The sequence below is a fragment of the Panulirus ornatus genome, chromosome 34 (assembly GCF_036320965.1).
Source record: "Panulirus ornatus isolate Po-2019 chromosome 34, ASM3632096v1, whole genome shotgun sequence".
In the NCBI taxonomy this organism is placed as follows: domain Eukaryota; kingdom Metazoa; phylum Arthropoda; class Malacostraca; order Decapoda; family Palinuridae; genus Panulirus; species Panulirus ornatus.
In genome coordinates, this window is record NC_092257.1 from 17,182,427 (window position 1) to 17,208,199 (window position 25,773).

A 25,773-nucleotide genomic window follows, 5' to 3' on the forward strand; every position below is an offset into this window, starting at 1 on the left:
GGTGTCTATGCTCAGTACACCTCATGCTAATTACTGGCACAAATTATGTTGATGACTCAGGAGAAATTAATAGTTAGCAATGGGAAAATTTTTTTCTGTATAAATAATCCATCAGTGGTGGCAATGAAGAAACACAATTTGTATGTATATGACAATACAGCAGTTTTATCCCTGGGGATAGGGGAGAAATAATACTTCCCACGTATTCCCTGGGTGTCGTAAAAGGCGACTAAAAGGGGAGGGAGCAGGAGGCTGGAAATTCTCCCCTCCATTTTTACTTTTCTAAAGGAAGGAACAAGAGATTTTCCCTCTTAGGTTCAGTCCTCTGTTCTAAACGCTACCTTGCTGTGTGTGTGTGTGTGTGTGTGTGTGTGTGTGTGTGTGTGTGGGTGACAGCAAAAGTCAATGAACAAGTAATAAGCCAAGCGTGCAGGTTTGCCAAATTAAAATGTCTGTACCGCAATAGTTATGGATAATATTCTGGATGTCTCTTTTTCTCTCTTAATATTTCCCATTAATTTTAAGGTAAAAATATTTTTTATGATTTTCTGATATAGCTCTGTCCTGGGGATCACTGCAAAAAGGATCATCATAGATTCTCAGTTATCCATAAAACAAGAAGGGAGGTGTGGTTTTGGTGTCTGTGCTCACATGCTCAGCAAACCCCATACAAATTATTGGCTAATTAGCAACAATCTTTGGGCACTTATTACAGTGACAATGATTCAACAGATGTTGAATTGTTAGCACAATGGGAAAAGTTCTTTGTCAATCAGTAATCCACCAAAGTTAGCAAAGAGATATACAAGACAGCAAAGTCAACGAACAGGAAATAAGCCAAGCTTGCAAGGAATGCTAAATTTAAATGTCCGTATTGTAATAAGGAAAACTTTGCTAGTTTTTCTTCTTTTCTTGATATTTCCCATTCACTGATAAAATACAAAGTACACCTCTGTCCTGGGGATCACTTTAAATCTTCAGGCCTCTGTCCATTAAGGGTTAAAACAGGGTAAGGAATACAGGATCATCTCTAATGGGCTCAGAATCTATGCATCTCTGTTCATCCATATATCGTGAACTCAAGAATAATATTCAAAACATTTGCAAATGAATTTTGCATTTTGATTTTCTATGATTTAAAGGAAGCAGTTGCTTCAGTTGCTTAACAGCATAATCCAGTATGTAATGACTTTTACCATTTATTGTTGTTATCAAACCTAAGCATTCTGAAAACAGAATCGCAATGCATTATTAAAATAAACAGACCCAGCCTGTGACCAAAAAATAATATACCACTAATAAAAGTAGGTATTATCCTCACACAAGCACATTCATTGTTGCAGTGGTCTACAAATAACCAGACAATTTCTCTGATCCTGCTTTCAGGTGACAAATTTGTTAACTACTGCTGTGATCTGGCTCAGTTAATCTCAACTATAACAAAAACAAGTCTTCATATAACAAAAACAAGTCTTCAAACAAGCCCAAGGAGTAGAAACACAAATTCCAGGCTGCAAAACAAAGGTGTTTCATTTTCTATAATTGTAAATGACAGGAATGAATAAAGGCAGCAAATATGAATATGTACATGAGTATTATATGTATATGTCTGTGTATGTATATGTTGAAATGTATAGGTATGTATATGTGCATGTGTGGGTGTGTATGTATATACATGTGTATGTGGGTAGGTTGGGCCATTCTTTCGTCTACTTCCTTGCGCTACCTCGCAAACGCGGGAGACGACAAAGTATAATAAAAATATAAATAAATGAAATACATTTAAAATCATTTACTACTGCTCTGATAATTTTACAGTGGAACATTTTACTCTTGATCTTTTAAAACAGTTGTAATAATAGGTTATGATGTTCAGTAAAAGTGACTGACCTTTGCTATTCTGATCCCCATAACCCACTGTGAGAGAGTACGTGGGTCCTCTGCACACAGATACTTGATATACTTGCTGCTCTTTGCTTGCAGATGGGGATGTTTAATAGAAAAACACCAGTCTGTTGGAGCCTTGTACTTCTTCTTCCACCCAACGCCATAATATACCTGCAGATCATACATTTACTATTACCACATAACAAATTTAATGTTTTAAACAAGAAAAATAAGCAGCTTACAGAATAATGCAAAATAAACTTCCTATTTGTATACAATCTATGGAAATAGACACCAACATACTTTGAGTTTCACTTTATTTTTTTTTTTTTTGTAAAATATCTGTAAAGCTCGTTTGCCACTTCCTTGGATGATTTTGCTCAGTAGTAGTTCTCAGCCCTAAAGCATCCTTTACTTACCTTCTATTGCAAATTGGTATAAAAGAAGTTTGAATTCTTCTATGGTCTAGCACCCTAGTGCCATACAACAAAATATTATAAACCCAATATTTCTAACAATATTTAACAACTCAATTCCTGATAATTCTTTCAAACAGCAGATAAAACTTAGGCCTTGCATTTCACTTTGTGTATAGTTGACTTAAAATGGTTTCATGCGCTCTTTTATTCCTGCAACTGTCATATTGCTCCTTTGCTCAGCCAGGCTTTCAATTAAAGACTAAAGTCTATGTATCCATCACATACAGGCTAATACCATAAACTTTGTCTTTTTTCAATACTTCAATAAACAGTCAAAAAAGTTCCTAATGGCTGTGGACAATGTATTAAAGTATTTTGATTCCAGGTGTTTTTATATAATTTACACTGTTTCTTCCTAATGATGTTATTAACATCATTCTCATGTAAACTCCCATCTGGAAGGAAGTACGTAGTAAATATACACGTCAAAAGTGAATGGGGACTGAAATGGAGATGGAAAGATGGAATGAAAGATACTTTGAAGGACTGGGGCCTGAATATCAAGGAGGGTGTAAGGCATGAATAAGCAGAGTGAATTGGAGCAATGTGGAATACAGGGGGTGATGTGCTGTCAAAAGCTGAACCAAGGGATATGTGAAACAGTCATGAGAAACCACAGATGGGCTGTGGGGCTTGGTTGTGGTTACAGAGGTCTGGTTTCAGTGCATTACACAGGAGACAACATGCTGTAAATGAGCTGAATCAGGGCATACAAAGTGGTCAGGAGAGACCACAGAATGGTCCATCAAACTTGGCTCTGGTTTTGGCTATTCGTACATGACAGCTACGGAGTGAATGTGAGCAAATGAAGCAGTTTTCTATCTTTTCCTGACAAACAAGTATGAGAAATAACAGTCCAAATTTTTAAGTCTCACTTAGGCTTCATTGCATATTTGTGTGGTTTCTTTTCATACATAAATTGTACGATAACTATTCATCATTTCTTTCTGGGGGATGAATTATGCTCTAAAACTAAAATACATCCATTATTCTTAAAATTTTGTGATGTGGAACAACAATCCAAGCCATCTCAGATAAATGAAGACTCACCACACTCATCTGGAAGGAGTCTGAACTAATTGTTTCTCTGAATAACATCCCTGTATTTTCTTTGTTTAGACATTTCTAATCTAATATGGCAATTTTAGGGAGAATCTTTGTCTTAAAACAACAAAGAGCGCTAAAGAATTACTGACCTGATTTACTTCCAAAGTAGTGAGACACACTAAATCTTTAGAGGAACGTGAGGATTTGCCTTTAGGGCAGTAGTACAGCCCTGAGGCACGTAATACAAAGTAATACTTCTTCCACACTTTCTTGCCTTCTGACTTGAGGAAGAGAGGACCTTCAACTTCTGGGACACCAACTCCCGTACTTGAGAAGAACTCCTATGGAAAGAAAATAATTGAAGATGAAATAAGCAAGAAAAGAGACATGTAAATTCCTAATCACTTTGGGCAAAACATACACTTTTATAAATATTTATTTTATTTTATTATACTTTGTCGCTGTCTCCCGTGTTTGCGAGGTAGCGCAAGGAAACAGACGAAAGAAATGGCCCAACCCCCCCCCCCCCATACACATGTATATACATACGTCCACACACGCAAATATACATACCTACACAGCTTTCCATGGTTTACCCCAGACACTTCACATGCCTTGATTCAATCCACTGACAGCACGTCAACCCCGGTATACCACATCGCTCCAATTCACTCTATTCCTTGCCCTCCTTTCACCCTCCTGCATGTTCAGGCCCCGATCACACAAAATCTTTTTCACTCCATCTTTCCACCTCCAATTTGGTCTCCCTCTTCTCCTCGTTCCCTCCACCTCTGACACATATATCCTCTTGGTCAATCTTTCCTCACTCATTCTCTCCATGTGCCCAAACCACTTCAAAACACCCTCTTCTGCTCTCTCAACCACGCTCTTTTTATTTCCACACATCTCTCTTACCCTTACGTTACTCACTCGATCAAACCACCTCACACCACACATTGTCCTCAAGCATCTCATTTCCAGCACATCCATCCTCCTGCGCACAACTCTATCCATAGCCCACGCCTCGCAACCATACAACATTGTTGGAACCACTATTCCTTCAAACATACCCATTTTTGCTTTCCGAGATAATGTTCTCAACTTCCACACATTCTTCAAGGCCCCCAGAATTTTCGCCCCCTCCCCCACCCTATGATCCACTTCCGCTTCCATGGTTCCATCCACTGCCAGATCCACTCCCAGATATCTAAAACACTTCACTTCCTCCAGTTTTTCTCCATTCAAACTCACCTCCCAATTGACTTGACCCTCAACCCTACTGTACCTAATAACCTTGCTCTTATTCACATTTACTCTTAACTTTCTTCTTCCACGCACTTTACCAAACTCAGTCACCAGCTTCTGCAGTTTCTCACAAGAATCAGCCACCAGCGCTGTATCATCAGCGAACAACAACTGACTCACTTCCCAAGCTCTCTCATCCCCAACAGACTTTATACTTGCCCCTCTTTCCAAAACTCTTGCATTTACCTCCCTAACAACCCCATCCATAAACAAATTAAACAACCATGGAGACATCACACACCCCTGCCGCAAACCTACATTCACTGAGAACCAATCACTTTCCTCTCTTCCTACACGTACACATGCCTTACATCCTCGATAAAAACTTTTCACTGCTTCTAACAACTTTCCTCCCACACCATATATTCTTAATACCTTCCACAGAGCATCTCTATCAACTCTATCATATGCCTTCTCCAGATCCATAAATGCTACATACAAATCCATTTGCTTTTCTAAGTATTTCTCACATACATTCTTCAAAGCAAACACCTGATCCACACATCCTCTACCACTTCTGAAACCACACTGCTCTTCCCCAATCTGATGCTCTGTACATGCCTTCACCCTCTCAATCAATACCCTCCCATATAATTTACCCGGAATACTCAACAAACTTATACCTCTGTAATTTGAGCACTCACTCTTATCCCCTTTGCCTTTGTACAATGGCACTATGCACGCATTCCGCCAATCCTCAGGCACCTCACCATGAGTCATACATACATTAAATAACCTTACCAACCAGTCAACAATACAGTCACCCCCTTTTTTAATAAATTCCACTGCAATACCATCCAAACCTGCTGCCTTGCCGGCTTTTATAAATATATTCAATTTACTTATAATCACCCTAGGAGCTCTTTCGAAAATGTCCAGGTATTCTTTCTTTGTCCATTTCCTGGCGCTCCCTCGCTAACACAGGAAATGGTGATCAAGTATAATAAATATATTTTTATATATATATATTTTTCATTTTCCAAAAGAAGGAACAGAGAAGGGCCAAGTGAGGATATTCCCTCTAAGGCTCAGTCCTCTGTTCTTAACGCTACCTCGCTAATGCGGGAAATGGCGAATATGTATGAAAAAAATATATGTATATATTGCATATACATTAATACTGATTCTATAAAGAAATTTTTAAGAGATTCTTTACCTCAATTAGTGTACTTCTTCCTTCATCATCCAAGTCTGCATTTTTCTCTGATGAAGACCCAATAAGGATATACTGCTCTGGTCGCAGAAACAGATCATATTTATCAGGCCTTTCAAGAAACAGCAGTTTGTTTTTGCTGTCTCGTGTCCAAAGAAGGAGGTTCTCCACTAGCATCTCATCATCTTCATATATTCGCTCTGTGGAATAGAGAAAAGTATACTGCTTTTTCAAAATACTTCTAATTGCCTTTCTTACTTTAGTAAGGTTGATACCCTGATTCATCCCACCGATGGATACTTCTCCTCATAAACTATATCACTCTCCCCAAATCATTCTATCTAATGAACACCTCATATCTGCCTAAATATTCTTGCCCTAATATTCCAAAGCATCTTTCACTCCATCTTTTCTACTCCTCCTCAGGCTCTCCCTCCCTGTCATTCCCACCACCTCTGATACAAAGATCTGTCAATAACTCTTAAATCATCCTTTCCATATGTATGAACCATTTCTCAACACCATGACTAACCCTCACAATTTGACCATGGTTCATATCATAAATCTCAATGATAATGTCATCTCTATACCTCTACACAATCAACCTACCTCAAAATGCATATAATTCTTAGGTGATTCATCTCCAGTAAAGCCACCCTTCTATTGCATTAAAGACTAAACATGCACATCCAAATAATGTTGAAATAACTAAACTCAAATATACCCACCTGTACCCTTCTAAATGTTCCTTAATGCAACCTTAGACCTGAGTCCCCCTGGAACCTACCTCATCTCACAAAAGTCCCATCTACTACCTCATCCACTTCCAGCTCCACTTCATTACCTTACTTTATTTTATTCACTTCAACTTTCTCCTTTTACTAATTATCCTTAACCCTGATAACAGCTTAAAGAGTTCCTCTCTAAAGAATGTCCTCAGAGCCATACCACCTGCAAACAGCAAAAGATTCACTTCCTATGCCTCTAACCCTCCTCAGAATACCCCTTGCTTGAAGGCCCCTTCATTTATTTCCTTCACTACACCATCCATGACATCAAAACCAAAATGACATCACATTCCTTTGAAACAGACTCACCTTCACTGAGAGCCACTCACCCTTTTTCCTTCCTACTTGCAAACATACCTCACTCTTCCAGTAAAAACTCCTCTCCATATTAAATAACTTTCAATTTACTTTTGCATTGGGAGCATCTTCAATGTTGCCATGTACTCTCTCCAGGGCCATAAATGACAATAAATGTTGCTCTTTCTCTACGCATTTCTTACACTCTTCAAAGCAAACACCACTGTCTCCCTCTCCCTTAATTACACCTCTCCTCCTCAGTCAACTGCTCAGCTTCTCAATCACCACTCTCCCATACACATCACTAGGTATACATTTGCACTTGTTCCACTTTCCTTTGTACAAAGGCATTTACTATAATGCACTCTCATAGTACTCAGGTAGATAATGGTTAGGGGTTTTCACATACATAGCAAAAACATAAAAGTACTTGCTTAAAGAGCACATCAGAAAGGTAATTTCACTAATTAAATATTGTATTATGAAACAATTTTTAATATGACTCACCCATATAAAGATCTGGAATATGCTCGACCACTGCCCACTTGGGATCCATCCTCACATGATTTTTATCTGCCAAAAGCCTTGTGACATGTACAACTGTCATCTTTTCATCAACAAGTAATGATTTTGTTGAACCATCTGATGTAAAGGCCTTGATAAACAACTTTTTGACATTAGCTTCCTTGATCTTCTCCAGTGCCATTTTAATCTTTTCAGCTTTAAGCTTTGCTGCTTGCTCAACCTGCCAAAAAAGTACAAGGAAATGAGTCACAAAAGCATTCTTTAATTTTGCTGTACGAAAATACTCTAGACGCAAGATTTACTTGGCTCTTACTGCCTCATTATCCAGCAGTCACTATGCTTTTGTATCACAATAATATGACAACTAGAAATTTGTTCTGTAATAATCTGGTAGTCTTGGACACTGCACTAAAACTAAAAATAACTCCCACATTTGTTAACATGTCAGAAATCAAAATTGAAGGTAATACTGCTCCTCCATCTAATATAATTTTAAACTTCAAATTTGGCTTTACAGCTGTGAAGTATATATACAAAAAGGTTGAGAAGCAGTGTATGAGGCATTTCCAACTAACCTTGTCCAACCCACAATCCTTCAACATATCAGCCAGCTGAGGTAACGTCAGGAAAAGGGTCTGTGTACCACCACCATCATGCAAACCAAGCATCATGCAAAGGCAACAGGGGGAGAAACAAGAACAAATACAGTATTTGTGTGAAGTACAAGGGCAAAATGTCAATGCACATAAAATGGTAACTGGGTTATTGGTTAAGTTGGCAAAAATACCCCGAGTCAGTATAAAGCAGATGCAAGCAGTCAACTCCAGTACTAAGTTACTTTGCTTCATGTATGCTGCAGTATGTTAAAAAAATTTCACAACATACTAGTTACAATGATAATATCACAGCATTAGTTAATATGAACCACTCCATACTGGAGTAACACTAATGATGTAAAAGCTTTACTTGTATGATGATATGGCCTGTATTTGTGTTGGGATCTAATTTTCACATATAAGACAACAAAATTTCACATCCATTTTCTATTTCAATCTCATCTACGGTTCTCCAAATAATTTCTAACAATGGCTTTATAACATCTTTTTCTATTTATATACATATATATATATATATATATATATATATATATATATATATATATATATATATATATATATATATATACCAAGTAAGCATTTTTCCACACTCATAATTACATAGTAAATCCACATGCATTTGGATAATGTACACAGTGCATTTACATATGATTATAAACATATTCAGTAACATGTTTAACTGATTTCTTATGAAATTTTGCTGTAAGGATAACTAAATGATACAGACCTCATCAAAAAAATATTAAAGCCCACATTAGTATTTCTAGCCTGCTCCCACATTATCTATCTCTAAGTTGTACATAAACATGTGACAGAGTTGACTTCATGCACAGTCAACAAGGAGCTTTATCTATGATGTCACACTCTACATTCATGTAACTTATGTACCTTACATAATTCTTTGTTAGTAGTATATAAATGTACAAGTAACCTTCTTCGGTACGTGAAACACACCTGTGATACATGTTTGCTGGGATCATGTCTTGAGCCAGCACTACCAGAGGCACCACTGGATGCTGAACTCTCCGAGGACAACATAGAAACATTGTCACTAAATGCTGAATCGTTATCTGGACTGTCTGTCCGTGCTGTAATAAACAGTAAAATACAAGTTTCAAAAGTAACTGCAAGCCCATTACAGAGAAATGTTACAAATTTCTGAGAAAAGCATAATTGTATTACTGTAATCAAACTTGCTCACAATAAAAAAAACTTCAACATTTCTCTAAAGCTTTCTCTGTCTAATCTACAATCTCAAAATGTAATTATGAATTTTCTAAAGTGTTATGACTTGCATCTTAAACCATGCCACAAGTGAATTCATACTGTACGAGGTGAGAGTGCTTTGTCTCCAGAAAGAAACTACTCTTGTGGAGATGATAAACACACAGCAAAGATGAACCGAGTTTAGCATATCCTTTCTTTATAAAAGACACAAGAAAGCGTAAATCTGAAGGGATTAATACTGTAAGATGAATAGCACTGACCTTGACACCTACCCATGTTGGTGGTGGAGCCGTCAACTTCTACATTGAGAGGCTCAAACTTTGGTCTTGTGTTGCCAGAGTTACTGCGTGAGTGGCTCTGTCTCTGTTGCTGCTGTGAATGCAACTGAGGCTGCTGGCTCTGCTGCTGCTTAGGCTGCATTCTATCTGTATATTCATCAAAAATATCAGAAAATTATGAGTTAAAAAAAATACCTTATCCCACTGTTATCAATTAACCCTTCCTACATAAATCAATTTTCCCCCGATCACCTTACTCTATCCTTTCACAATAATTTCATGGATGTAAGCAATTCCAGCCTTTCTTTGTTTCTAGTGCTACCTTGTCTGCCCTCCATATATTTTCAAAGGTGATGCACAGATGAGGTTGCTGTGGGTATTATGAGTTCAAAAAAAAAACCCTTATCCCACTGTCATCAATTAACCCTTCCTACATAAATCAATCTTCCCCAAATCACCTTACTCTACCCTTTCACAAATAATTTCATGGATGTAAGCAATTCCAGCCTTTCTTTGTTTCTAGTGCTACCTTGTCTGCCCTCCATATATTTTCAAAGGTGATACACAGATAAGGTTGATTGTGGGTACAAGTATATGATGCTCTCAGGGTGAAATCAACATTCATCTGGTTGCTATGACTAGTGTCTTTAATAGTGTGAACACCAGCAACCTTTCTTTACTCTACCTGGCTACCACTTCATTTTGAGATTTTTTTTCTTCTGGGATTTGTATTTCTTCCATCTGGGCTTTAAGATGCTTGGCTCTTACCAGTAAATGGAAGAGAAAGCCCGAATTCTTGCATGGAAGCAGGAAAATGTGGATAAATGTGACATTTCTAGTGCACTGGGCACTCAGAATGCACAATTAGGTGGCTTCCTGGCACATCACCTCATTAGTGCCTCACCTCATTCAGGAGATCAAGACTCTTTGAACCCAAAACATGGACCCAGAATATTTCAGGAACCATACATATGCAGATGGAAATCCGTGGCCAAAAGAGAGATAAAAGAGTAATAAAATGCAACTGTTGCACATGGCACTACCTTTGAAAATATACGGGGGCAGGTAAAGGCTTTCTGCAGACACTGAGTGTGTGTGTGTTTATACATATATTATTTATTTATTTATTTTACTTAGTTGCTGTCTCCTGCGTTAGCGAGGTAGCGCAAGGAAACAGACGAAAGAATGGCCCAACCCACCCACATACACATACCTATACATTTCAATGTATACATACATATACATATATACACATGTACATATTCATATTTGCTGTCTTCATCCATTCCCATCGCCACCCTGCCACACATGAAATGGCAATCCCCTCCCCCCGCGCGCACAAGGCCACATTCATTCACACTGTCTCCAGCTATCACGTGCAATGCACTGATATCAAAGCTCCCCTTTCACATCCAGGTCCCACAAAACTTTCCACGGTTTACCCCAGATGCTTCACATGCCCTGGTTCAATCCACTGACAGCACGTCAACCCTGGTATACCACATCATCCCAATTCACTCCACCCCCTGCACGCCCCTCACCATCCTGCACGTTCAGGTCCCAATCGCTCAAAATCTCTTTCACTCCATCCCCCCATCTCCAACTTGGTCTCCCACTTCTCCTTGCTCCCTCCTTCTGATACATATATCCTCTTAGTCAATCTTTCCTCACATATTCTTTGCGTGTTGTAAAAGGTGCTTACAAGGGGAGGGAGTGGGGGGCTGGAAATCCTCCCCTGTCTCTTTTAATTTTCCAAAAGAAGGAACAGAGAAGGGGGCCAAGTGAGGATGTTCCCTCTAAGGCTTAGTCCTCTGTTCTTAATGCCACCCCACCAACACAGGAAACAGCAAATATGTATGAAAAAAATGTATACATATACAGGCACACACACACACACACACACACACACCATGGAAAGCTGTGTAGGTATGTATATTTGCGTGTGTGGACGTATGTATATACATGTGTATGGGGGTGGGTTGGGCCATCTCTTTCGTCTGTTTCCTTGCGCTACCTCGCAAACACGGGAGAGAGCGAAAAAGAAAATATATATATATATATATATATATATATATTTTTTTTTTTTTGCTTTGTCGCTGTCTCCCGCGTTTGCGAGGTAGCGCAAGGAAACAGACGAAAGAAATGGCCCAACCCACCCCCATACACAATGTATATACATACGTCCACACACGCAAATATACACACCTACACAGCTTTCCATGGTTTACCCCAGACGCTTCACATGCCCTGATTCAATCCACTGACAGCACGTCAACCCCAGTATACCACATCGCTCCAATTCACTCTATTCCTTGCCCTACTTTCACCCTCCTGCATGTTCAGGCCCCGATCACACAAAATCTTTTTCACTCCATCTTTCCACCTCCAATTTGGTCTCCCTCTTCTCCTCGTTCCCTCCACCTCCGACACATATATCCTCTTGGTCAATCTTTCCTCACTCATTCTCTCCATGTGCCCAAACCATTTCAAAACACCCTCTTCTGCTCTCTCAACCACGCTCTTTTTATTTCCACACATCTCTCTTACCCTTACATTACTTACTCGATCAAACCACCTCACACCACACATTGTCCTCAAACATCTCATTTCCAGCACATCCATCCTCCTGCGCAAAACTCTATCCATAGCCCACGCCTCGCAACCATACAACATTGTTTGAACCACTATTCCTTCAAACATACCCATTTTTGCTTTCCGAGATAATGTTCTTGACTTCCACACATTCTTCAAGGCTCCCAGGATTTTCGACCCCTCCCCCATCCTATGATCCACTTCCGCTTCCATGGTTCCATCTGCTGCCAGATCCACTCCCAGATATCTAAAACACTTTACTTCCTCCAGTTTTTTCTCCATTCAAACTTACCTCCCAATTGACTTGTCCCTCAACCCTACTGTACCTAATAGCCTTGCTCTTATTCACATTTACTCTAACTTTCTTCTTTCACACACTTTACCAAACTCAGTCACCAGCTCTGCAGTTTCTCACATGAATCAGCCACCAGCGCTGTATCATCAGCGAACAACAACTGACTCACTTCCCAAGCTCTCTCATCTCCAACAGACTTCATACTTGCCCCTCTTTCCAAAACTCTTGCATCACCTCCCTAACAACCCCATCCATAAACAATTAAACAACAATGGAGACCACGCACCCCTGCCGCAAACTGACACTCACTGAGACCAATCACTTTCCTCTCTTCCCACTCGCACACATGCCTTACATCCTCGATAAAACTTTTCACTGCTTCTAACAACTTGCCTCCCACACCATATATTCTTCAGTATACTCGCTTCCACCGCGCATCCCTATCAACTCTTATCATTATGCCTTCGCAGATCCATAAATGAATGCTCTACATACAAATCCATTTGCTTTTCTATGTATTTCTCACACATTCTTCAAAGCAACACCTGATCCACACCATCCTCTGTACCACTTCTGAAACCACACTGCTCTTCCCCAATCTGATGCTCTGTACATGCCTTCACCCTCTCAATCAATACCCTCCCATATAATTTACCAGGAATACTCAACAAACTTATATCCGTCTGTATATTTGAGCACACATCTTATCCCCTTTACCTTTGTGTACCAATGGTCTGGTCTTCCCGCGTTTTTAGCGAAAAGGTTAGCGCAAGGAAACAGACAAAAGAAATGGCCCAACCCACCCCCATACACATGTATATACATACACCTCTACACACGCAAATATACACACCTACACAGCTTTCCATGGTTTACCCCAGACGCTTCACATGCCCTGATTCAATCCACTGACAGCACGTCAACCCCAGTATACCACATCGCTCCAATTCACTCTATTCCTTGCCCCTCCTTTCACCCTCCTGCATGTTCAGGCCCCAATCGCTCAAAATCTTTTTCACTCCATCTTTCCACCTCCAATTTGGTCTCCCTCTTCTCCTCGTTCCCTCCACCTCCGACACATATATCCTCTTTGTCAATCTTTCCTCACTCATTCTCTCCACGTGCCCAAACCATTTCAAAACACCCTCTTCTGCTCTCTCAACCACGCTCTTTTTATTTCCACACATCTCTCTTACCCTTACATTACTTACTCGATCAAACCACCTCACACCACACATTGTCCTCAAACATCTCATTTCCAGCACATCCATCCTCCTGCACACAACTCTATCCATAGCCCACGCCTCGCAACCATACAACATTGTTTGAACCACTATTCCTTCAAACATACCCATTTTTGCTTTCCGAGATAATGTTCTAGACTTCCACACATTCTTCAAGGCTCCCAGGATTTTCGACCCCTCCCCCATCCTATGATCCACTTCCGCTTCCATGGTTCCATCCGCTGCCAGATCCACTCCAGATATCTAAAACACTTTACTTCCTCCAGTTTTGCTCCATTCAAACTTACCTCCCAATTGACTTGTCCTCAACCCTACTGTACCTAATACTAATAACCTTGCTCTTACTCACATTTACTCTAACTTTCTTCTTTCACACACTTTACCAAACTCAGTCACCAGCTTCTGCAGTTTCTCACATGAATCAGCCACCAGCGCTGTATCATCAGCGAACAACAACTGACTCACTTCCCAAGCTCTCTCATCTCCAACAGACTTCATACTTGCCCCTCTTTCCAAAACTCTTGCATTCACCTCCCTATATATATATATATAAATATATATATATATATAAGTCGGAAGTCTGTTGTGGATGAGAGAGCTTGGGAAGTGAGTCAGTTGTTGTTCGCTGATGATACAGCGCTGGTGGCTGATTCATGTGAGAAACTGCAGAAGCTGGTGACTGAGTTTGGTTAAAGTGTGTGAGAGAAGAAAGTTAAGAGTAAATGTGAATAAGAGCAAGGTTATTAGGTACAGTAGGGTTGAGGGTCAAGTCAAATGGGAGGTAAGTTTTGAATGGTAGAAAAAACTGGAGGAAGTAGAAGTGTTTTAGATATCTGGGAGTGGATCTGGCAGCGGATGGAACCATGGAAGCGGAAGTGAATCATCGGGTGGGGGACTAGGGGTGCCGCGTGGGATATCCTGGGTGCCTTTGAAGAATGTGTGGAAGTCAAGAACATTACCTCGGAAAGCAAAAATGGGTATGTTTGAAGGAATAGTGGTTCCAACAATGTTGTATGGTTGCGAGGCGTGGGCTATGGATAGAGTTGTGCGCAGGAGGATGGATGTGCTGGAAATGAGATGTTTGAGGACAATGTGTGGTGTGAGGTGGTTTGATCGAGTTAGTAACGTAAGGGTAAGAGAGATGTGTGGAAATAAAAAAAGCGTGGTTGAGAGAGCAGCAGAGGGTGTTTTTGAAGTGGTTTGGGCACATGGAGAGAATGAGTGAGGAAAGATTGACCAAGAGGATATATGTGTCGGAGGTGGAGGGAACGAGGAGAAGTGGGAGACCAAATTGGAGGTGGAAAGATGGAGTGAAAAAGATTTTGAGTGATTGGGGCCTGAACATGCAGGAGGGTGAAAGGCAGGCAAGGAATAGAGTGAACTGGATCGATGTGGTATACTGGGTTGACGTGCTGTCAGTGGATTGAATCAGGGCATGTGAAGCGTCTGGGGTAAACCATGGAAAGTTGTGTGGGGCCTGGATGTGGAAAGGGAGCTGTGGTTTCCGGCATTATTGCATGACAGCTAGAGACTGAGTGTGAACGAATGGGGCCTTTGTTGTCTTTTCCAGCACTACCTCGCACACATGAGGGGGAGGGGATGGTATTCCATGTGTGGCAAGGTGCGATGGAATGAATAAAGGTAGACAGTGTGAATTGTGTGCATGGGTATATATGTATGTGTCTGTGTGTGTATATATATGTTGTACAGTGAGATGTATAGTATGTTATATATAATTGGGGTGGGGACGTGTATGTATATACATGTGTATGGGGGTGGGTTGGGCCATCTCTTTCGTCTGTTTCCTTGCGCTACCTCGCAAACGTGGGAGACAGTGACAAAGTAAAATAAATAAATAAATAATATATATATATATTTGTATAGGTATGCAAATATACATACCTATACATCTCAACATATATACATACACACACAGACATATACATATATACACATGTACATAATTCATACTATCTGCCTTTATTCATTCCCATCGCCACCCCGCCACACATGAAATAACAACCCCTCCCCCTCCTGTGCGCGAGGTAGCGCTAGGAAACAGACGAAAGAATGGCCCAACCCACCCACATACACATGTATATACATACACCTCTACACACGCAAATATACATACCTATACATCTCAACATATATACATACACACACAGACATATACATATATACACATGTACATATTCATATTTGCTGTCTTCATCCATTCCCATCGCCACCCTGCCACACATGAAATGGCAATCCCCTCCCCCCGCGCGCACAAGGCCACATTCATTCACACTGTCTCCAGCTATCACGTGCAATGCACTGATATCAAAGCTCCCCTTTCACATCCAGGTCCCACAAAACTTTCCACGGTTTACCCCAGATGCTTCACATGCCCTGGTTCAATCCACTGACAGCACGTCAACCCTGGTATACCACATCATCCCAATTCACTCCACCCCCTGCACGCCCCTCACCATCCTGCACGTTCAGGTCCCAATCGCTCAAAATCTCTTTCACTCCATCCCCCCATCTCCAACTTGGTCTCCCACTTCTCCTTGCTCCCTCCTTCTGATACATATATCCTCTTAGTCAATCTTTCCTCACATATTCTTTGCGTGTTGTAAAAGGTGCTTACAAGGGGAGGGAGTGGGGGGCTGGAAATCCTCCCCTGTCTCTTTTAATTTTCCAAAAGAAGGAACAGAGAAGGGGGCCAAGTGAGGATGTTCCCTCTAAGGCTTAGTCCTCTGTTCTTAATGCCACCCCACCAACACAGGAAACAGCAAATATGTATGAAAAAAATGTATACATATACACGCACACACACACACACACACACACACACACACACACACACACACCATGGAAAGCTGTGTAGGTATGTATATTTGCGTGTGTGGACGTATGTATATACATGTGTATGGGGGTGGGTTGGGCCATCTCTTTCGTCTGTTTCCTTGCGCTACCTCGCAAACACGGGAGAGAGCGAAAAAGAAAATATATATATATATATATATATATATATATATATATATATTTTTTTTTTTGCTTTGTCGCTGTCTCCCGCGTTTGCGAGGTAGCGCAAGGAAACAGACGAAAGAAATGGCCCAACCCACCCCCATACACAATGTATATACATACGTCCACACACGCAAATATACACACCTACACAGCTTTCCATGGTTTACCCCAGACGCTTCACATGCCCTGATTCAATCCACTGACAGCACGTCAACCCCAGTATACCACATCGCTCCAATTCACTCTATTCCTTGCCCTACTTTCACCCTCCTGCATGTTCAGGCCCCGATCACACAAAATCTTTTTCACTCCATCTTTCCACCTCCAATTTGGTCTCCCTCTTCTCCTCGTTCCCTCCACCTCCGACACATATATCCTCTTGGTCAATCTTTCCTCACTCATTCTCTCCATGTGCCCAAACCATTTCAAAACACCCTCTTCTGCTCTCTCTACCACGCTCTTTTTATTTCCACACATCTCTCTTACCCTTACGTTACTTACTCGATCAAACCACCTCACACCACATATTGTCCTCAAACATCTCATTTCCAGCACATCCATCCTCCTGCGCAAAACTCTATCCATAGCCCACGCCTCGCAACCATACAACATTGTTGGAACCACTATTCCTTCAAACATACCCATTTTTGCTTTCCGAGATAATGTTCTCGACTTCCACACATTCTTCAAGGCTCCCAGAATTTTCGCCCCCTCCCCCACCCTATGATCCACTTCCGCTTCCATGGTTCCATCCGCTGCCAGATCCACTCCCAGATATCTAAAACACTTCACTTCCTCCAGTTTTTCTCCATTCAAACTCACCTCCCAATTGACTTGACCCTCAACCCTACTGTACCTAATAACCTTGCTCTTATTCACATTTACTCTTAACTTTCTTCTTTCACACACTTTACCAAACTCAGTCACCAGCTTCTGCAGTTTCTCACATGAATCAGCCACCAGCGCTGTATCATCAGCGAACAACAACTGACTCACTTCCCAAGCTCTCTCATCTCCAACAGACTTCATACTTGCCCCTCTTTCCAAAACTCTTGCATTCACCTCCCTAACAACCCCATCCATAAACAAATTAAACAACCATGGAGACATCACACACCCCTGCCGCAAACCTACATTCACTGAGAACCAATCACTTTTCTCTCTTCCTACACGTACACATGCCTTACATCCTCGATAAAAACTTTTCACTGCTTCTAACAACTTGCCTCCCACACCATATATTCTTAATACCTTCCACAGAGCATCCCTATCAACTCTATCATATGCCTTCTCCAGATCCATAAATGCTACATACAAATCCATTTGCTTTTCTATGTATTTCTCACACATTCTTCAAAGCAAACACCTGATCCACACATCCTCTACCACTTCTGAAACCACACTGCTCTTCCCCAATCTGATGCTCTGTACATGCCTTCACCCTCTCAATCAATACCCTCCCATATAATTTACCAGGAATACTCAACAAACTTATACCTCTGTAATTTGAGCACTCACTCTTATCCCCTTTACCTTTGTACAATGGCTGTCTCCCGCGTTTGCGAGGTAGCGCAAGGAAACAGACAAAAGAAATGGCCCAACCCACCCCCATACACATGTATATACATACGTCCACACACGCAAATATACATACCTACACAGCTTTCCATGATTTACCCCAGACGCTTCACATGCCCTGATTCAATCCACTGACAGCACGTCAACCCCGGTATACCACATCGATCCAATTCACTCTATTCCTTGCCCTCCTTTCACCCTCCTGCATGTTCAGGCCCCAATCACACAAAATCTTTTTCACTCCATCTTTCCACCTCCAATTTGGTCTCCCACTTCTCCTCGTTCCCTCCACCTCCGACACATATATCCTCTTGGTCAATCTTTCCTCACTCATTCTCTCCACGTGCCCAAACCATTTCAAAACACCCTCTTCTGCTCTCTCAACCACGCTCTTTTTATTTCCACACATCTCTCTTACCCTTACATTACTTACTCGATCAAACCACCTCACACCACACATTGTCCTCAAACATCTCCATTTCCAGCACATCCATCCTCCTGCACACAACTCTATCCATAGCCCACGCCTCGCAACCATACAACATTGTTTGAACCACTATTCCTTCAAACATACCCATTTTTGCTTTCCGAGATAATGTTCTTGACTTCCACACATTCTTCAAGGCTCCCAGGATTTTCGACCCCTCCCCCATCCTATGATCCACTTCCGCTTCCATGGTTCCATCCGCTGCCAGATCCACTCCCAGATATCTAAAACACTTTACTTCCTCCAGTTTTGCTCCATTCAAACTTACCTCCCAATTGACTTGACCCTCAACCTTACTGTACCTAATACTAATAACCTTGCTCTTACTCACATTTACTCTTAACTTTCTTCTTTCACACACTTTACCAAACTCAGTCACCAGCTTCTGCAGTTTCTCACATGAATCAGCCACCAGCGCTGTATCATCAGCGAACAACAACTGACTCACTTCCCAAGCTCTCTCATCTCCAACAGACTTCATACTTGCCCCTCTTTCCAAAACTCTTGCATTCACCTCCCTATATATATATATATATATATATAAGTATGAAGTCTGTTGTGGATGAGAGAGCTTGGGAAGTGAGTCAGTTGTTGTTCGCTGATGATACAGCGCTGGTGGCTGATTCATGTGAGAAACTGCAGAAGCTGGTGACTGAGTTTGGTAAAGTGTGTGAGAGAAGAAAGTTAAGAGTAAATGTGAATAAGAGCAAGGTTATTAGGTACAGTAGGGTTGAGGGTCAAGTCAATTGGGAGGTAAGTTTGAATGGAGAAAAACTGGAGGAAGTAAAGTGTTTTAGATATCTGGGAGTGGATCTGGCAGCGGATGGAACCATGGAAGCGGAAGTGAATCATAGGGTGGGGGAGGGGGCGAAAATCCTGGGAGCCTTGAAGAATGTGTGGAAGTCAAGAACATTACCTCGGAAAGCAAAAATGGGTACGTTTGAAGGAATAGTGGTTCCAACAATGTTGTATGGTTGCGAGGCGTGGGCTATGGATAGAGTTGTGCGCAGGAGGGTGGATGTGCTGGAAATGAGATGTTTGAGGACAATGTGTGGTGTGAGGTGGTTTGATCGAGTAAGTAACGTAAGGGTAAGAGAGATGTGTGGAAATAAAAAGAGCGTGGTTGAGAGAGCAGAAGAGGGTGTTTTGAAATGGTTTGGGCACATGGAGAGAATGAGTGAGGAAAGATTGACCAAGAGGATATATGTGTCGGAGGTGGAGGGAACGAGGAGAAGTGGGAGACCAAATTGGAGGTGGAAAGATGGAGTGAAAAAGATTTTGAGTGATTGGGGCCTGAACATGCAGGAGGGTGAAAGGCAGGCAAGGAATAGAGTGAACTGGATCGATGTGGTATACTGGGGTTGACGTGCTGTCAGTGGATTGAATCAGGGCATGTGAAGCGTCTGGGGTAAACCATGGAAAGTTGTGTGGGGCCTGGATGTGGAAAGGGAGCTGTGGTTTCCGGCATTATTGCATGACAGCTAGAGACTGAGTGTGAACGAATGGGGCCTTTGTTGTCTTTTCCTAGCACTACCTCGCACACATGAGGGGGAGGGGGATGGTATTCCATGTGTGGCAAGGTGGCGATGGGAATGAATAAAGGTAGACAGTGTGAATTGTGTGCATGGGTATATATGTATGTGTCTGTGTGTGTATATATATGTGTACAGTGAGATGTATAGGTATGTATATTTGCGTGTGGGGACGTGTATGTATATACATGTGTATGGGGGTGGGTTAGGCCATTTCTTTCGTCTGTTTCCTTGCGCTACCTCGCAAACGTGGGAGACAGTGACAAAGTAAAATAAATAAATAAATAATATATATATATATATTTGTATAGGTATGCAAATATACATACCTATACATCTCAACGTATACATATATATACATACATAGACATATACATATATACACATGTACATAATTCATAGTCTGCCTTTATTCATTCCCATCGCCACCCCGCCACACATGAAATAACAACCCCCTCCCCCTCCTGTGCGCGAGGTAGCGCTAGGAAACAGACGAAAGAATAGCCCAACCCACTCACATACACATGTATATACATACACCTCTACACACGCAAATATACATACCTATACATCTCAACATATATACATACACACACAGACATATACATATATACACATGTACATAATTCATACTATCTGCCTTTATTCATTCCCATCGCCACCCCGCAACACATGAAATAACAACCCCCTTCCCCCGCATGTGCACGAGGTAGCACTAGGAAAAGACAACAAAGGCCACATTCGTTCACACTCAGTCTCCAGCTGTCATGTAATAATGCACCGAAACCACAGCTCCCTTTCCACATCCAGGCCCCACAGAACTTTCCATGATTTACCCCAGACGCTTCACATGCCCTGGTTCAATCTATTGACAGCATGTCGGCCCCAGTATACCACATTGTTCCAATTCACTCTATTCCTTGCACACCTTTCATCCTCCTGCATGTTCAGGCCCTGATCACTCAAAATAAAACTCACTTGCTCATCAATAATGTTGTTACCTACTCACAATGAGGTGAGGTGAGGTGAGACTGGTAAGCTCAATTCTTAGAATAATTTTCATTAAGTGCAATTAAACTGTTAAGGATTCTGGTTTTCTTGACCAAGTAATGGTCTTCAGCCATAAAATTCCTTACACAACTCTGAATTGGCAGGATGCAAAAAAACATTCAGATGCAATCTTGATGTGGTCATGCTTTGCCACCTTCTTGCTTGTGTGCCTAATCTCCTTACCTCTACACAATATGATTTGAATTTACAGAATGCTAACAGCTCTAGAGAAAAGTAATACAATTTTCCCCTAAATGCTTATGGTACTTACAAAAGCCTATCTCTAGTTTAACTTAACTTTTATATAATAAATCACACATAATACAGCAGTTACCTAGCGCTATGGAAACATAAATGCATACACTTAATTAAATGAAACAGTTTGTTAAATGCAAATTTCAAGGATATGATACAACACCAACCTGTAATGTGGGCGACAGATGTGGCCGTTCTGGCAACAGGTGTGGTTAAGTTGGAAGCTGAAGTGGGACCCTTGGATGAGATTTCAAACTCAAACTGAGTCTCAAGGGCACACAATTCCCCAAGGATGGTGTCCAGTTCAACGTCGCCGGAGTCTGTGGGAATGATTATACTGTATCATACATACAAACACACATCATATTATCATTATCATATTAGAGGCTTTGTGTATCCTATGGGCTTGATCTAGGAATATGAAGAGGTTATTATAAACTAAGGAGTAATCTGAGGGCTTGTTTGCTGATGGCAGACTCTGCTTTTGGTGTATTATACATACACCTATAGGTTAGATGTGTGCAAACAGGCATTTACTCACCTTCTGACATTGCTAAACCAACACCACAAAATCAATTAGGTAATGTATAGAGAAAAGTAGCATTACTTTTATTATTATTATTATTATTATTATTATTATTATTATTATTAATGTTACTTATTTAGATATCTGGGAGTGGATCTGGCAGCGGATGGAACCATGAAAGCGGAAGTGGATCATAGGGTGGGGAAGGGGGCGAAAATTCTGGGGGCCTTGAAGAATGTGTGGAAGTCGAGAACATTATCTCGGAAAGCAAAAATGGGTATGTTTGAAGGAATAGTGGTTCCAACAATGTTGTATGGTTGCGAGGCGTGGGCTATGGATAGAGTTGTGCGCAGGAGGATGGATGTGCTGGAAATGAGATGTTTGAGGACAATGTGTGGTGTGAGGTGGTTTGATCGAGTTAGTAACGTAAGGGTAAGAGAGATGTGTGGAAATAAAAAAAGCGTGGTTGAGAGAGCAGCAGAGGGTGTTTTGAAGTGGTTTGGGCACATGGAGAGAATGAGTGAGGAAAGATTGACCAAGAGGATATATGTGTCGGAGGTGGAGGGAACGAGGAGAAGAGGGAGACCAAATTGGAGGTGGAAAGATGGAGTGAAAAAGATTTTGTGTGATCGGGGCCTGAACATGCAGGAGGGTGAAAGGAGGGCAAGGAATAGAGTGAATTGGAGCGATGTGGTATACCGGGGTTGACGTGCTGTCAGTGGATTGAATCAAGGCATGTGAAGCGTCTGGGGTAAACCATGGAAAGCTGTGTAGGTATGTATATTTGCGTGTGTGGACGTATGTATATACATGTGTATGGGGGGGGGGGGGGGGGGCCATTTCTTTCATCTGTTTCCTTGCGCTACCTCGCAAACGCGGGAGACAGCGACAAAGTATAATAATAATAAAAAAAACATTGTTGCTGTCTCCTGCATTAAGAAGTGCAAGGAAACAGACGAAAAGAATGGCCCAACCCACCCACATACACATGTATATACATACACGTCCACACACACACATATACATACCAATACATTTCAACGTGTACAGATATATACATGCACATGTACATAATTCATACTTGCTGCCTTTATTCATTCCCATCGCCACCCTGCCACACATGAAATGACAACCCCATTCCCCCCCATGCGCGCAAGGTAGTGCTAGGAAAAGACAACAAAGGTCACATTCGTTCACACTCAGTCTCTAGCTATCATGTATAATGCACTGAAACCACAGCTCCCTTTTCACATCCAGGCCCCACAAAACTCCATGGTTTACCCCAGATGCTTCACATGCCCTGGTTCAATCCAATGACAGCACGTCGACCCTGGTATACAACATCGTTCCAATTCACTCTATTCCTTGCACGCCTTTCACCCTCCTGCATGTTCAGGCCCCAATCGCTCAAAATCTTTTTCACTCCATCTTTTCACCTCCAATTTGGTCTCCCACTTCTTGTTCCCTCCACCTCTGACACATATATCCTCTTTGTCAATCTTTCCTCATTCATTCTCTCCATGTGACCAAACCATTTCAAAACACCCTCTTCTGCTCTCTCAACCACATTCTTTTTATTACCACACTTCTCTCTTACCCTTTCATTACTTACTCGATCAAACTACCTCACACCACATACTGTCCTCAAACATCTCATTTCCCGCACATCCACCCTCCTCCGCACAACTCTATCTATAGCCCATGTCTCGCAACCATATAACATTGCTGGAACCACTATTCTTTCAAACATACCCATTTTTGCTTTCCGAGATTATGTTATCGCCTTCCACACATTTTTCAACGCCCTCAGAACTTTCGCCCCCTCCCCACCATGACTCACTTCCACTTCTATGGTTCCATCTGCTGCTAAATCCACTCCCAGATATCTAAAACACCTCACTTCCTCCAGTTTTTCTCCATTCAAACTTACCTCCCAATTGACTTGTCCCTCAACCCTACTGTACCTAATAGCCTTGCTCTTATTCACATTTACTCTAACTTTCTTCTTTCACACACTTTACCAAACTCAGTCACCAGCTTCTGCAGTTTTTTACCCGAATCAGCAACCAGCGCTTTATCATCAGCAAACAACTGACTCACTTCCCAAGCTCTCTCATCCACAATAGACTGCATACTTGCCCCTCTTTCCAAAACTCTTGCATTCACCTCCCTAACAACCCCATCCATAAACAAATTAAACAACAATGGAGACCACGCACCCCTGCCGCAAACTGACACTCACTGAGAACCAATCACTTTCCTCTCTTCCCACTCGCACACATGCCTTACATCCTCGATAAAACTTTTCACTGCTTCTAACAACTTGCCTCCCACACCATATATTCTTAATACTCTATCTATTCAGTTTGCATTTCAGATAGTATTGTCTTGGTGATTTCAGTCATTCCCATTCGTTCAGCAACCTTTTCTGCATCGGTGCTGGCTGTGTAGGGTTTTTGACTAATATCTAACCGAGAAGTTTCACCCAACTTTTCAAAGTGATGTCTGTAAACAACAATATTTTATTCACAAGAATATCAATGCCTTGAAGGATGTCACTGTTGGTTCCTCCTCTCATCCTGAAGGTCCATAAGCTTTGCTGTACCATGTTTTCAGAAGAAAAAACTATTGCTTTGTGTTGTTTAACTACAGAAGGGTCATCAGAAATTTTTACTCGGGTCTTTTAGACTGTTCAATTGTGATAAGATTGTGTCCGTCCAGTATTCTGTAATGCTCTAATTTTTTTTTGTCACCATACTTTAGGAAATGGAAATTATTCCCATTGAAAAACATGTTTTCAGTGGCCCCCAAAAGATTTTGCTTATACCAGTTTGTGGTTTCTGTGTCTTCTTCTGCCAATTCTAGTATCATATGTAAAGAATGATGAGAAACTCTGATTTGTGTATGCATCAATGTTAGACAGGAATGTGGGGCAGAAGAGGTGAAAGTACAATTCATTAAGGGCTGAGCTCTTCACTGTTGAGGTACTGGAAATGGTCTGATGGATAGTTAAAATTCAGGGCAAACAGTTTTATAAGGAAGAGAAAACTTTCAGATTTAAAAAAATTCTCGACACTGGGCAAAACATCAACAAAAGAGCAGGCGTTTATAATGTCCTCAACAATAAATCTGGGATACTCAACATCTTTGCAGTGACATTAGAGTATGCTTTAAAACAGCATAAAATCTAGCTATCAGTTCCTAAATGATTTTGAGGATATCTTTTGATTTTTAGCACCCTGTCTTGCGAGGAAATGACCAGCTCCATTAAGAGAAGGCTGTCTTCCCAAGTAATTATATTGCATATCCCATACACCTGTTTGATGGTATCTAATGCAAGTGAAAAGCTTTCTAGTCGAGCTTGATTAAGAATGTTAAACGTTAAAGCCTAGTCCAAAAAATATAATCTGCCAATGTTAAGCATAGAAAAATGACATTGGCAAAATATGAATCATGAGCTAGTGACAGGCAAATATTGTAGTGATGCAAATTTTTGTTTTGTTTTACAAATACTAACAAATTTACAAATACTAACAAAAAATAATTGACAATTTGGGGTTTGTATTGACTGTGGCTACCTGGTAAAATCTGTG

At 41.1% G+C, this 25,773-nt stretch overlaps 2 protein-coding genes across 8 annotated transcripts in view; one reads left to right on the forward strand and one right to left on the reverse strand.

Moving 5' to 3' along the window:
- Positions 1–1,812, forward strand: part of Mzt1 (Mitotic spindle organizing protein 1) — a 50,509-nt gene extending 48,697 nt beyond the window's left edge. Inside the window, exon 5 of the transcript XR_011715185.1 lies at positions 1,387–1,812. The gene's annotated coding sequence lies outside the window, so the exon portion shown is untranslated. The remainder of the gene's footprint in view (positions 1–1,386) is intronic.
- Positions 1–25,773, reverse strand: part of pico (ras-associated and pleckstrin homology domains-containing protein pico) — a 308,846-nt gene that overhangs the window by 5,883 nt on the left and 277,190 nt on the right. For 3 of the 7 annotated variants that reach the window (XM_071682653.1, XM_071682652.1, XM_071682654.1), the window contains exons 4-11: positions 21,822–21,974; positions 9,586–9,750; positions 9,053–9,186; positions 8,057–8,116; positions 7,464–7,701; positions 5,875–6,071; positions 3,563–3,754; positions 1,891–2,058 (exon numbers count right to left, since the gene is read on the reverse strand). In XM_071682653.1, coding sequence (XP_071538754.1) covers positions 1,891–2,058; positions 3,563–3,754; positions 5,875–6,071; positions 7,464–7,701; positions 8,057–8,116; positions 9,053–9,186; positions 9,586–9,750; positions 21,822–21,974 — 1,307 coding nt within the window. The remainder of the gene's footprint in view (positions 1–1,890; positions 2,059–3,562; positions 3,755–5,874; positions 6,072–7,463; positions 7,702–8,056; positions 8,117–9,052; positions 9,187–9,585; positions 9,751–21,821; positions 21,975–25,773) is intronic. The other 4 variants (XM_071682655.1, XM_071682658.1, XM_071682656.1 and 1 more) reach the window with 3 other exon arrangements.